Below are 12,433 nucleotides of genomic sequence, written 5' to 3'. Positions count from 1 at the left end.
TGCCATCGGGTCACAAATTTAATAGGTTAACTCGTGTTGACTAGAGCTAATTTGTTTTCAATTCATCTAATATTATTTTTTATTTTTTATTGTATATTAAATCAAGCAAAGTTATCAGATAAATTCATGGTAATGGTGAAACTCTCTTTTTTTAATTGCTTTTTAAAATTTATATATCATTGAGGCATCTTTTTAGCATGGGAAGAAATTTGGTATGGCATACAAGGTAGTGTATGAGAATACGATGTAAATTGTGTTTTTTTATTTTAAATTTTTTTAAGTTTAAAATATATTTTTTATGTGTTGATATCAAAAGTAATTTTAAAAAACAAAAAAATACTTAATAAAAAATATTTTGAACGATTATCTTTTTCAAAATTCCAAATACCTTTAAAAAATCATGAAAAAATACGAATTTATCAAATTGAGAGTGCATCTTAAAAAAAATAAAATATACAATTAAAAAATATCAAACATATAGCTGTTACATTACCTCCCTGTGAGGTATATCTTTCATTTTTACTCCTATGCATTGACCACTGTGAAAAGAGGACAGTAAAGATGGGAATAATGAATCTCGAACATAAGCGAAGTCTTTTTCTCTGTGGGACCAAATCATACGCTTGATGTTAACCAAAAAAAAACTCATCGAGATAGAAAAACAGTGGAGAAACATCAGCTCAGTCCTTGTTATGTCAACTCATTATTAGCAGTCCCAAGGCTTTTCATTTTATCTTTTTTTTTTTTCGAACGTTATTGATACCAGACAATGTCACCTTTGTATCCATCCATAATTGGTAATTATAAAATCTGAATACAATCCACGTGTGATTTGTACGTGATGAGTTAGGATTTGATTAATATTTTTATTTATAAAAAATATTTTTAAATAAAATAAATATGGTTATTAGTGACATTCAAGGCAACATCAATTTAACAAACATACTAGATTTATAAATTTTAAACTTAACAGTTATTCAAGTTCAAGGAATATGAATAAAAAACATGATAAATTGTTATACATTTTCATTTATAATAATTATTCATGTTGAGATAATAATTTTTCTATACTTATAAGTGTATACGAGGTTCCTCAAAGAACTTGTTATTTCATTAATAATATATTATGAATATTTGTTTTTTATCAATATCACTAAAAAATACAAGATTTTTCAGTATTTTGTTTCCCTAAAAATAACAAGGTTTATAGGGTATAAATACCTATGAATCATCCAAGTAAAAGGTTTTTAATTTTTCATCTTTTAAGATAGAAGATATATAGATTTCAAATTATTAATCAACTTAATTACTCAGTAACAAATATCTTTATTCCTTGAATTTAAAACTCTTTTAAATTATTTATTGTCTTATGTCATTTTACATATTTCTTATAAATATACTGATTTTATCACAAAAAAGTCTTTGAATTTCTCCAATTATGACTGTTTTTGCAAGTATTTTAAGTTTCTATTATTATCCTAAACTTTTTTAAATTAAGAAGAGAAAATCCAAATCCCAAATGCTAAATAACATTTTAATTATATATTTTAAAATTTGAAATATTATCCATATATATTTCTAAGTATCATTATCTAAAATATAATAATATCCTAATATTGAAGTTTACTAGAGAAGTGGCTCATCCATAATCAATAATTACAAAATTTTAATATAATTTACATGTAATTCATATATATTTTTTGAGTATCTCTATCCAATACATAATAATTGCTAGAGAAGTGAAGGGATGATATTTTCTAAAATCTACTACTATCGAAGTAAAAATGATAAAATCAAAAGATGTGAGACTTAACTGGTAATAGAAATATACATTAGAAGCTAAATTGAAGTTTCCCAAAAAAATCAAATAGCACGACACGTAAGATAAGAGGAAAAGTGGAGCCCGGCGGCTTCAGTCAAAATACCAGCCTTTACCTTAACTTTACCCGTCTCCCTCTCCCTCTCTCTCCCTCTCCCTCTGTCTCTGCTCTGCAGACCTCTGCAGCAAAAAACCATGACTTGCAGTCTCAGTCCATTGCCACATCCACTTCCTCTTAAGCTAAACAAAATATCCCACCTTTTCAATTCTACCTCTCTCTCTTAAATCATTGAATCCTTAAAATATCTCTTTCTCGAATCATGATTCATGATCACTATTACGCTAGGGCTTAGAAAAAGAAAAATAATATAATTTGATGGACAGTGCTTTTTAGTTCATTTTTTTTTCCTTTTTTTTTTTCGTGAAATTGAAGACAGTAATGTCTATTTCGGAGCTAAAGGAACGCCACGTGGTGGCTACCGAGACAGGGAATTCTTTGAGAGAACGATTGAAGCAGAAGCGCCTTCTTTTACTCGATACAGATAGTAATTATTATTTCAATTTTCTTTCTTTTCTCTTCTCTTCGAAAGAAAGATATAAAAAAAAGTGTAGCTTTGGAAATGGATCTGATTGAAGTTGTTATGGTCTGCTGCAGTTGCGGGACACGCGAGGGCGCAAGGGAGGAATCCGGTGAGTTTTGGGCCCACCGATCTGGTTTGTTGCAGGATTCTTCAAGGACACACTGGCAAGGTAATAACCATTGTTTTATATATAATTTGTTTCTATTGTTAATTTTTTTTGCCGCTTCTTAACGATTGTAAATTTAAGTTACAAAGAATAAATCCGGCTGTGGGTTTTGTTTTAATCGACAAATGAAGCCATGTTGTACCTGGTAGCTGTAACTACCAGAGGAATTTTTTTGCTATGTCACTTGTTTTTTTCTGATTTACCCAGCTGTGGTACTTGTTTTTTTCTTTTTCGTTTTCCTGGGGGCAAATGGGATGTGGTTTATATAGAATTTGTTATCTGCCACTAAATTAGGTGATTGAATGTTATGGAAAGTACAGGTTCACCATTCTTAGCTTGACTTCCAAAAACGAAGTCAAGTGAAGATTGGCTGACTTCTTACTACTCTAACTCTTTGGCTCTTTATTTTCTATGGTATGCTTCTGAAAGATAGATGAATGCTCTTCTGGATGAATTATTGTTAAATGAGAAAAGGTTATGTTTATCATGGATGGAGTACTTAAGAAACAAATAGTTTGGTTTGCTAGAGAGGTTCTCTGAATAGAAGGAAATTAGAACGTCAACAAAAACGTTAATTACCATTCATTGCTTTAATGAAAAGTTGAAAACGTTGAGAATTAGAACATCAACATTGTTTTTGATACTCTGTTTGTTAGGAAGGAAAATAGAAGGGATGGATTGAGGAGGGATGGGATGCTTTCTACGTTTAGCTGGGTGGATGGAGACCCAAGGAAGGATCCTGTGTGTCCTTCCTGACATGTAATTTGCAATCTGTCCAATTTGGATAGATTGATTTCTGTCCCTCCCTCTCTTGTTATCCAACAACTAGATAGATGGGTTGTTGTCCATCCTTTCTACTCTCAATTCATCCCTTTTACATGTTTCGTCCTTATTAACGAACAGAGTGTGAGTGGAATTATGAAGGCTCTTACGATAGGTATTTTGAAGCAGTGAAATGCAAAGATCATGTGTAAGATCTGCAGACTAAAGGGTAATTATGTCATAAATAGAGATTTAATGCCTATCACATTTGCAGGTGTATTCATTGGATTGGACCCCTGAAAAGAATAGAATAGTAAGTGCATCTCAAGATGGGCGATTAATAGTATGGAATGCTCTAACAAGTCAGAAAACCCATGCCATAAAGCTACCCTGTGCATGGGTGATGACATGTGCTTTCTCCCCTGCTGGACAATCTGTTGCTTGTGGCGGTCTTGATAGTGTTTGCTCAATTTTTAACCTGAATTCACCAACCGATAAGGATGGGAATCTAACTGTCTCGAGAATGCTTAGTGGGCATAAGGGTTATGTTTCGTCTTGTCAGTATGTTCCAGATGAGGATACTCATCTGATAACAAGTTCTGGTGACCAGACATGTGTTTTGTGGGATATTACAACAGGCCTGAGAACTTCTGTGTTTGGAGGAGAATTTCAGTCTGGACATACTGCTGATGTGCTAAGGTAAGGCATTCTCCAATTTCCCATCAAGCTAACCTTGTTATCTGCCTATCTTTTGACTTCAAACTCAATGGACTATCTACCTAGTTAACCTTCAACTGCTCTTGTTGAAGTGCCTTCTTTTACAACCCTATATTTACTCCATGTTGGCAGTTATATATGGTGCATCCCGTGACAATCAAACCTTATATGGCAGATTTTGCTTTTTCCCCATTTAAATTACTATAGCATTACATTATTACGTTCAATTTTTATGATTTTCTCCTTTGTCAGGGAGCAATTAGCACTTTCGAAGTTTGACCTTTGTGATATCATTTTGTATCCTGCAGTGTCTCAATTAGTGGGTCAAACTCAAGAATGTTTGTGTCTGGTTCCTGCGATTCAACTGCCCGGTTGTGGGACACCCGTGTTGCAAGTCGAGCAGTGCGCACATTTCATGGGCATGAAGGAGATGTTAATGCTGTAAAGTTCTTTCCAGATGGTAATAGATTTGGAACTGGTTCGGATGATGGAACTTGCAGGTTATTTGATGTCAGGACTGGGCACCAACTCCAAGTTTACTATCAACAGCATGGTGATAATGGGATCCCACATGTAACCTCAATTGCATTTTCAATATCAGGAAGACTTCTCTTTGTGGGATACTCAAACAATGATTGTTATGTGTGGGACACTTTATTGGCCGAGGTACCCTTTTGCACTTTGGATTAAGTTTATTATGCTACCATCAAAACATCTTTGGAGGAATTAGATTTGCATGCTTTGCTCAAGTTAATTGATATTATTTACTGGAATTTGAACTCCGTGGGGCATTTTCAACCCTAACTTTGGCCTTTGTTTCTTAAGTTGAATTATGAACTGCTAATGTTACCTGGTTGTGTATTATTACCGCTGGGTTCTGAGGTTCATGGGTTTTGCTTTAGATACCTATTTGCATGTGTCTTAACTCTGGCATAGGTCTCAAGCCTTGCAATGCTTATAAGTTGTGATAGACAAGAAACTTGAAAACAAACTTATATGAAGAGTGGCACCGGTGCTCCCCACTTTGTTGGTGACTATTGTATTTTCCCAGTTGTGTCAAATGAAGTATCAGAACTCCCATCATTTTAACCTTTAAGAAAGAAAAGCTTGAACATTATGCTTTTGTTGCATGCAACCTTTTTAGCTGAGCAGTTGTTTGAAGGTTTATAAGTTGTGGGAGCTTTGAGGTGGGCCATGTTATCGCACCCATTGACCCCAATTACTTTTGTGTTTCATGGCAGGTTGTTTTGAACTTGGGATCTTTGCAGAACTCCCATGAGGGCCGGATCAGCTGTCTGGGTTTGTCAGCTGATGGAAGTGCCTTGTGTACAGGAAGTTGGGATACAAACCTAAAGGTTAGTCTCCATATAAGCATGGCTTTGTAAATTTCAGCTGATGTAGTCTGCTTTGTTGTTCCAAGTGGTTCTATTCTAGGTAATGAAGCACTTTTTATTCTTAGTTCTTGGGTCAAGAAGTCGTGCCTAAACTAAGCTACAAAGATAGCTCCTTTTATTCAATTATTGATCGACTTATATATAGGATCCCATTCAGCCTTTATTGATGCTTCTTAATGTAGAATGCTACTGCTTATCTGGCATTTTGCATGTTGGAGGTGTTGTGCTCAGTAACATCTAGTAGACAATTTTATTCAGTTTCACTTTGATCTTCTGTTACATAGAATTAATTACAAACCTGTCAAGTTGATGAAATCTCCACCCCTCTCCCTCTCCAGATTTGGGCTTTTGGAGGGCATAGGAAGGTAATCTGATTCGAGCAAAAGGCTTTAATCAGCTGTCTCGTTTCCTCCCAGGATCATGCTTCTCATTGCTTTTTCAGATGCACCGCGTTGTTGGTAGATCCCTCTGCATTCTCGTCAACTTAATGTGGTTTGAAAACCATATCCCAGTGCTGTCCCTTGTAATTCTCATGTGAAAATTGATGAGGAAATGGAAAAATTGCACGAGGTTTGATCTTATTGGTGAAAGTGGCGGTTCATGTTATATCTGGCTACGGTATCAAAGTTACCTATTTAATTTGTGCTTACCAATTGTTGTATCCTGTACCTTTATTTAATGAAAAATCTTTGTTTTCTTCAAGCATCCCCCCCACCCTAGATTCCTGTATCATACCTCAAAACTAATGCCCGACATCTCCCATTTCCTTGCTAGATAACACAAGGATGTGGTTGCATACTGTTTATTTTTTGCCTAGTTTAATCCATGGAATCTTTTTCATGATCTTATGTCCCTTGCTAGTGTTAATTTGCCTACATAATCTCGAAGCCTGAGGGCCGAGGACCATTCCTGCATGCCTGGATTGCCATTGCTAGCCTCTGGAGTATGGACTTCGAAGAATTTTTGCCAGGGAAGTTTCCTATACGGGGCTAACTGGTTGATGTTGCTTCGTAACTAGTATTTTTTCGAATAAAGTTCTATGATAGAAAATACAAGCAAAAATGTAATGGTTCAAATTGTGCCGTCATCATCATTTTTTTTTTTTGAAGATATCAATACACTGTTGGCGCCGGCCACACCTAAACAATTGCAGTTATTCATGGTAAAAAGTCAGTCACACCTGGATAAATGTCTCACCCTTAAAATGACTTGAAACATGTTATAGACTGTTCTAGATAATCCTGCTCTTCATAATGTATAAACTCAAATAGAAATTAGTTCCGATGGTCTAGAAAGTTTGAAAATGCTCAAGGACCACGTCTCCGACTCTTCGTCATTTCATCACTGCTCGATGAGGAGGGATTCAGCCCGTACTCACTCGTGTGACCAAATTCACTGCTTGCATAATCGATGCCGTCTAATGCCGTCCTCCCGAACTTCCGTATATCTGTACTATATGAGCTTTGTTCAAGATCAGAACTGGAAGCGGAGCTGAAGATAAAACCTCGGCCAGGTTTTATCCCTTCGTCCAAGGAGACTTCACCTTCAAGTGCTCGTACAATCTGTTTCATGTATACTTGTTAAAGCATCTCCTAAGATATTTTACAATTCCCATTAAGTAAAGTGATGGTGTATTATATGCGATTAGTTTATTCACGATGTTAGATTTTTTTTTTTTTTTTTTTTTATCTCCTCGTTCTTTGCTGTTTGTTAGAAGGTCTGGAGATCCACGAGGAAAACTAATCTACCAGAAGTTAGTAAAATTGCTTAGGGTGGTCTTGAGTGGATTGCAGGAAAGGTTGGCTAAACAAACCGTGCAATTTCTGTTTCTTTGAAGAAATTACATCAATGGCAAGATTTTGGACTAAAATTTCTTGAAACTTCCTAGCGGTTGCTTAATCAAAGCTTCGAATTTTTTCTCACACAAAAATATAGATCACCATGATAATTGAAGTATCATACCTGGCTCATTTTCGGCCGCCTCTTTGCTGAATAACTAACTGATGCACCAGCACATGCTATCATGCAAGCCACCTCATGGGGATTGTAATTTCCCTTCAAAGCTGGATCAATCAACTCATCGTAGTTTCCGTCTTCTAGAGCTTTTGCACATAAAGGTGTAGCCTGGTAATTGCATGAACCAAAATCTCAATATAAGCATTTAGTTGTGTTTCAGAAGTTCGGTTAAAGGAGGTTAAGAGGGTGCAAAATAGAGGATCCGCACCCATTCTACCAAGCTGTCATCCATGTCCCCAGAGATGTCCACAGGGAGACGTCCAGTTATTAGTTCCAGTAGCATGACACCGAAGGAGAATACATCAGATTTCTCGGTAAGCTTGCCGCTGGAAGCATATTCTGGAGACAAGTACCTACATGTATGCATCAATGGTAATCACAGGTCAACTTGTGCCTGTCAAACTTTGTTCTAATGTGGTGATACGGCAGATCATATAAACTGAAACGGAGCTCAAATATCTTACCCAAATGTTCCCATGACACGAGTCGATACATGAGTATAGTTGTCTGAAGATAACTTGGCCAATCCAAAATCTGCCACCTGGTATATAGAAGGGTTATTAAACATAATTCATCAGCTGAAACAATTATATCTAAAAAGATAAATGCAATGTTGCCTGAATACCAAAGCTTCGAAACTGTAGTCAAGCAGAATATTTGCCGCTTTAATATCTCTGTGGATAATTCGTGGGTGGCCTGCATGTATCGAACAGAGATTACCCCAAGAGACAGAAAGATAGAGAGAGAGGCTGATCGAGAAATTGTTATTGACTTACAGTCTTCATGCAAATATGCAAGTCCTTTGGCTGATCCCAGGGCAATTTTGAGCCTAGTAGGCCAGTCCATGGTCGGACGACCCTTACCTACAAATTTGACAACGATATCAAATTATCAGGACTAATTAAATAATGCCAGGAATGAGGGGAATGTATCAAGGAAAATGGAGAATTCTGGATTCTGGGAGCATACCATGAAGGTGAAATTCAAGGGTGGAATTGGGGACGAACTCATAAACCAACAACCTTTTATCTCCTGCAATGCAATAACCAACAAGGGACACAAGGTGGCGATGATGGACACGGCTAATAATTTCAACCTCAGCCTGAAATTCACGATCCCCTTGTCCACTACCAGCTTTGAGACTCTTAACTGCAATTTCCTTTCCATTAGGCAACACCCCTTTATGGACATAGCCAAAACCTCCCTGGCCTAGTAGTTTAGCTTGAGAAAATCCCTCGGTTGCTGCTGCTAATTCTTCATAGCTGAAGCTGCTCTTGGTGAACCCAAGAGCCAATAATGGCGATGGGCGTGGGGGAGGCAATACCGGACCGTGTGGGCCAGAGTAACTGGAACTCATTTCACTAGACATAATTGCACCCTGAGATGGTGGTGTTGACCAAGTTCCATGTCCTCCGCCGGGAGGTGGAGGAAGATTTACAACTTGCTGTCCGAGTTTGCTTTCATTGTGCCAATTACTAGCATGATGTTGAGGAGGAGCTGCGTTGAAATAAGGGCCACCTGTGGCTGCACATTTACATTAATATTCAATAAGAAGCACTCACAATTCAATCTGTTCAGTATTCAATAATGTGCGTCAAGCCGAACAGGTATGTGTGTGTGTGTGTGTGTGTGTGCAATGGCTTTGAATTTTCTTGCATATTCAATTAATTCTAGACCTCGCTTTATTAGAAATTCAAAATGTTACATAAATTATTTTAGAGATTGAATATAACATGAATGTTTAGAATATCCTCCATAGGTACCACGCATACTTAATAGTAAATACAAATGAATACCTGTTAGAATTTTTCATGTAACCCTACTGATTAATGGATAATTCCAAGTTTAAATCCAATTGGAATTAGATCACTTGTTATGTGGATGTGCATGGAAAAAGTCAGGCTCGAGGGGCTAAATGAAAAGAAAAACTAAAATCTCAAATCAGAAATGGTGGGTAGAGAGTGTGATATATACCTTTGTGTGCAAGAGAGTGATCGTTGTAGTAATCATAATGTCTCTTCTTTTTCTTTCTGCATGCACAGAGAAATACAAGCAGGGCAAGCAGCAATAAAACCCCTACTCCAACTACGACTCCTGCTATAGTAGGTACAAGGTTAGTTCCATCTCCATTGCCTGAAGAAGATTTAGGGCTATTGTTTGATGATGAATCCCTTGATGGCCCTAGTGGTCGCGGTGGAGGCGGCGAATTGTGAAACTTGGATGATGATGAAGGTGGTGGAGGCGACCGAGAACCACCATTATCATTTTTTTGGGGAGGGGGGGTGGTGACTTATTTCCACCAGGAGAGGAAGGCGGTTGTGGTGAAGAACCTGAGTCTTCAGATGGTGGCGGTGGGGGTGAGATTTCATCAGAAGGTGGTGGCGGAGTTGTTGTTGGTGGTGGAGAGACCTCTGCTGGGGGTGGGGGTGAGATTTCTTCAGAAGGTGGTGGTGGTGGTGGTGTTGTTGGTGGTGGAGAGACCTCTTCTCGGGGTGGGCGTGGGGATGGAGGCTGGGACGCTGCTGGAGGCGGCGATGACTCCAATGGTGGTGGTGGAGAAACCGGAGATTCTTCAGGAGCGGGGGAAGACATAGTTGGAGTTCAATTTCAAATGATAGTATCGTCGAAGCTTCACGGACAAACCCCACCCTCCTCTAAATGATTATATAGCCCTGATAATCTCTGAAAAATGCATTTAGAAAATGAATATTCTTTCTGAAGAACAAAATCTAACATTTAGAAAGATAGAAACATCAATTGCAAACTTAGAAGAGAAGTAATCAATACACATAGCATGCCCTGTATATCAAGATTAACAATGCATGAAAGATCAAGAATGTGCAGGTAATTAACTTGCGATGATCATTATTCACAAACTATCAACATGTACCTAATGGATCTGCTTGCATTTGATTAATTAGCTCTTTGCAAAAATGGAAAAGGAGAGGGTTAGAATACCTGTGGAAGAAGGGTAGGAGAACTCTCAGCACGGAAAGGTGTGGTTGCGTGGCTAGCAGTTTCAAGGAAGAAGGGGAAAACGGTGTACTGTGGTACACAAAATCACCTCCTAGAAAGGAGGGGATTTCCCGTCATTTGTCTATATTTTGGTACAAAAAGCAGAGCCTAATTTTAGTGGCAGTTTGGTTTTGTTATTCAGAGGTAATGAAGTAGTTGATGATTCTCGGACAGAAAGCTTGCCACTTAAACTAACTCTGTGCCTGTTGAAGGTGTTATACGCACCATACGGATACAACGTGGCGGACACACACATATAACAACTTCCGTTTTACCTGAGAATCAGTTGTGACCTGGCAGCCGATGAGTCTTGTTACTCTCTCCTGCCTTTTGTTGTTTCTCTTATCCTTGAAGTTGCTTGCCAGTTCTCTGGGTTGACAAGACAACTTGGCGCACGCAGCAAGGGTCCTGGCTGACGTTCCATCATCCACGATGCTCTTGCTTGACAGAGGGGGAGGCGACGTCTCTTGCTTTCCGATCAAATTCTATTTTGTCGATGCCATATCGTTTCTGCTGGCGCTTTAGATTTGCAATTGAAAAAATAATAATTAATCTTTTGATACAGGACGTCAAAATGTAATATAAATGGGCCAAAATAATCCAAATGTTACTAAGAGAAAATTATTATATCAGCACCTCACATTTTGCAACTTATTTTTTCATTTATTAACATTTCCATTTACAGATTTGCACATTCACTTTATTTCATATTTTTAAATCATTTACCAACATCATTCCATCCAAACAAAATGTTCGAAATAAATGTTTAGAATAATTACATCACAATTACAAAAACAAAAACTAAGCCTCAAAGTTACTATAGCCCCTCTTTTGGATCCTTCAGTGTGTTGCATTTTGGACGTTCAATTTTTTTATTTATTTATCTCTGACATTGTGATTATGTGGGTTTGAGCTTTGTAAGTTGTTTTGTGTACCTACAAATTGGAAATTTGAGAAAATATTTTGTAAATCAATTGAGTTTTGTAAAATAAAATTTAATTTTTGTGGTTCATAATAATTAAAGTTTTGTGGATTGAATTCGAGACTTTGATAAATATTGAACCCTTTAATTTTATTTCTTTAGGGCTAGAGTTGCATTACCTAGTTAAATATTTTTTTTTTTCAGCTGCTGTTTATTTTTTAATTTTATCCTTTTAGGGTGATATTTTTTTTAATTGACTTAATTTTTTATTTTGGTTACCTAGAGGGGTCTCTTAGTATTGAGAAAAAGGTCTGATGCTCAGTTTTTTAAAATATATTTAGATTATAATGATTTAGAACAATTACGGCTTTAAAAATCAAATATAATGCTGAAACAAATATGAAGGATTATAGTTAATAAACTTGGTTTTTTTAGTTGGCACATGCAACGCGCACATTAAAAAGGGAGGGAGGTTGAAGCGTTTTAACGGTTCATGTGGCCTTTTCCGGTGACCAAATTTAGCTATAAGTGACTATAGATGTAGCGTAATTAGGGTTGATCATGACAATATGTCGTCGATGAATTTTTTTTTCCTTGCTTCCCTCTTTTCTCTCTTCTCTTGTTAGACTTCGTGATGCCCTAACAAAACTCATGAATTATCCTCTCATTTTATTATTATTTTAAATTTTATTTATTATTTTTTTATTGCTAAATTTTAATTCTATGTCATTTTGTAAAATTAATATTTTTATCAATTTCATCATTCAATCAAAAAAATAAAAATTGTCCACTTATTTTATTTTTTAAAATTTTATTTTCATTATTTTAATTGCTATTTGTTTTTAGATTCTTTTGTGAATTTTTTTTTTTAATTTTTATCCTAATTTTTTTTGTTATAATCAAATTGGTAGAGCAGGAATTAGGTATTTAATAAATATAAAATATTATTTTAAAAAAAAGTGGCGGGAGCATTCCCTTACCATTCGGGTGGCATGTGAGAAGTTGTTTGGTGGACAAATTGTAGTTTTTGGGGCAGTATTA

General features: G+C 36.5%; 2 protein-coding genes across 2 annotated transcripts; one reads left to right on the top strand and one right to left on the bottom strand.

Moving 5' to 3' along the window:
* The first annotated feature begins 1,941 nt into the window (after positions 1 to 1,941).
* LOC118058758 (guanine nucleotide-binding protein subunit beta-2) lies at positions 1,942 to 6,141 on the top strand. The gene is made up of 6 exons (XM_035071511.2): positions 1,942 to 2,364; positions 2,475 to 2,569; positions 3,603 to 4,027; positions 4,354 to 4,711; positions 5,287 to 5,400; positions 5,778 to 6,141. The coding sequence occupies exons 1-6, from the start codon at positions 2,259 to 2,261 to the stop codon at positions 5,811 to 5,813; spliced, it is 1,134 nt and encodes a 377-aa protein (XP_034927402.1). The 5' UTR covers positions 1,942 to 2,258; the 3' UTR covers positions 5,814 to 6,141.
* A 391-nt stretch (positions 6,142 to 6,532) lies between these two features.
* On the bottom strand, positions 6,533 to 10,047 carry LOC118059023 (proline-rich receptor-like protein kinase PERK15). Its single transcript, XM_035071840.2, has 9 exons — positions 9,786 to 10,047; positions 9,430 to 9,744; positions 8,425 to 8,979; positions 8,232 to 8,318; positions 8,081 to 8,151; positions 7,920 to 7,996; positions 7,664 to 7,808; positions 7,402 to 7,563; positions 6,533 to 7,001 (listed from the first exon to the last, which is right to left on the bottom strand). Exons 1-9 carry the CDS (start codon positions 10,045 to 10,047, stop codon positions 6,747 to 6,749), a joined length of 1,929 nt encoding a protein of 642 aa, XP_034927731.1. The 3' UTR covers positions 6,533 to 6,746.
* Positions 10,048 to 12,433: the final 2,386 nt, after the last annotated feature.

This window comes from Populus alba, chromosome 9 (assembly GCF_005239225.2).
Source record: "Populus alba chromosome 9, ASM523922v2, whole genome shotgun sequence".
Taxonomy (NCBI): domain Eukaryota; kingdom Viridiplantae; phylum Streptophyta; class Magnoliopsida; order Malpighiales; family Salicaceae; genus Populus; species Populus alba.
The sequence above is the reverse complement of the archived record's forward strand: the minus strand, read 5'-3'. Positions and strand labels throughout refer to the sequence as shown.

Bases quoted from the DNA above. Each gene is read 5' to 3' on its own strand.
- LOC118058758 (XM_035071511.2), top strand. From the start codon at position 2,259: ATGTCTATTTCGGAGCTAAAGGAACGCCACGTGGTGGCTACCGAGACA. The intron at 2,570-3,602 runs GTAATAACCATT...TCACATTTGCAG, and splicing joins TTCAAGGACACACTGGCAAG to GTGTATTCATTGGATTGGAC. The intron at 4,712-5,286 runs GTACCCTTTTGC...GTTTCATGGCAG, and splicing joins GGGACACTTTATTGGCCGAG to GTTGTTTTGAACTTGGGATC.
- LOC118059023 (XM_035071840.2), bottom strand. From the start codon at position 10,047: ATGTCTTCCCCCGCTCCTGAAGAATCTCCGGTTTCTCCACCACCACCA. The intron at 8,980-9,429 runs GTATATATCACA...GTAAATGTGCAG, and splicing joins TCACTCTCTTGCACACAAAG to CCACAGGTGGCCCTTATTTC. The intron at 7,002-7,401 runs GTATGATACTTC...TACATGAAACAG, and splicing joins GGCGGCCGAAAATGAGCCAG to ATTGTACGAGCACTTGAAGG.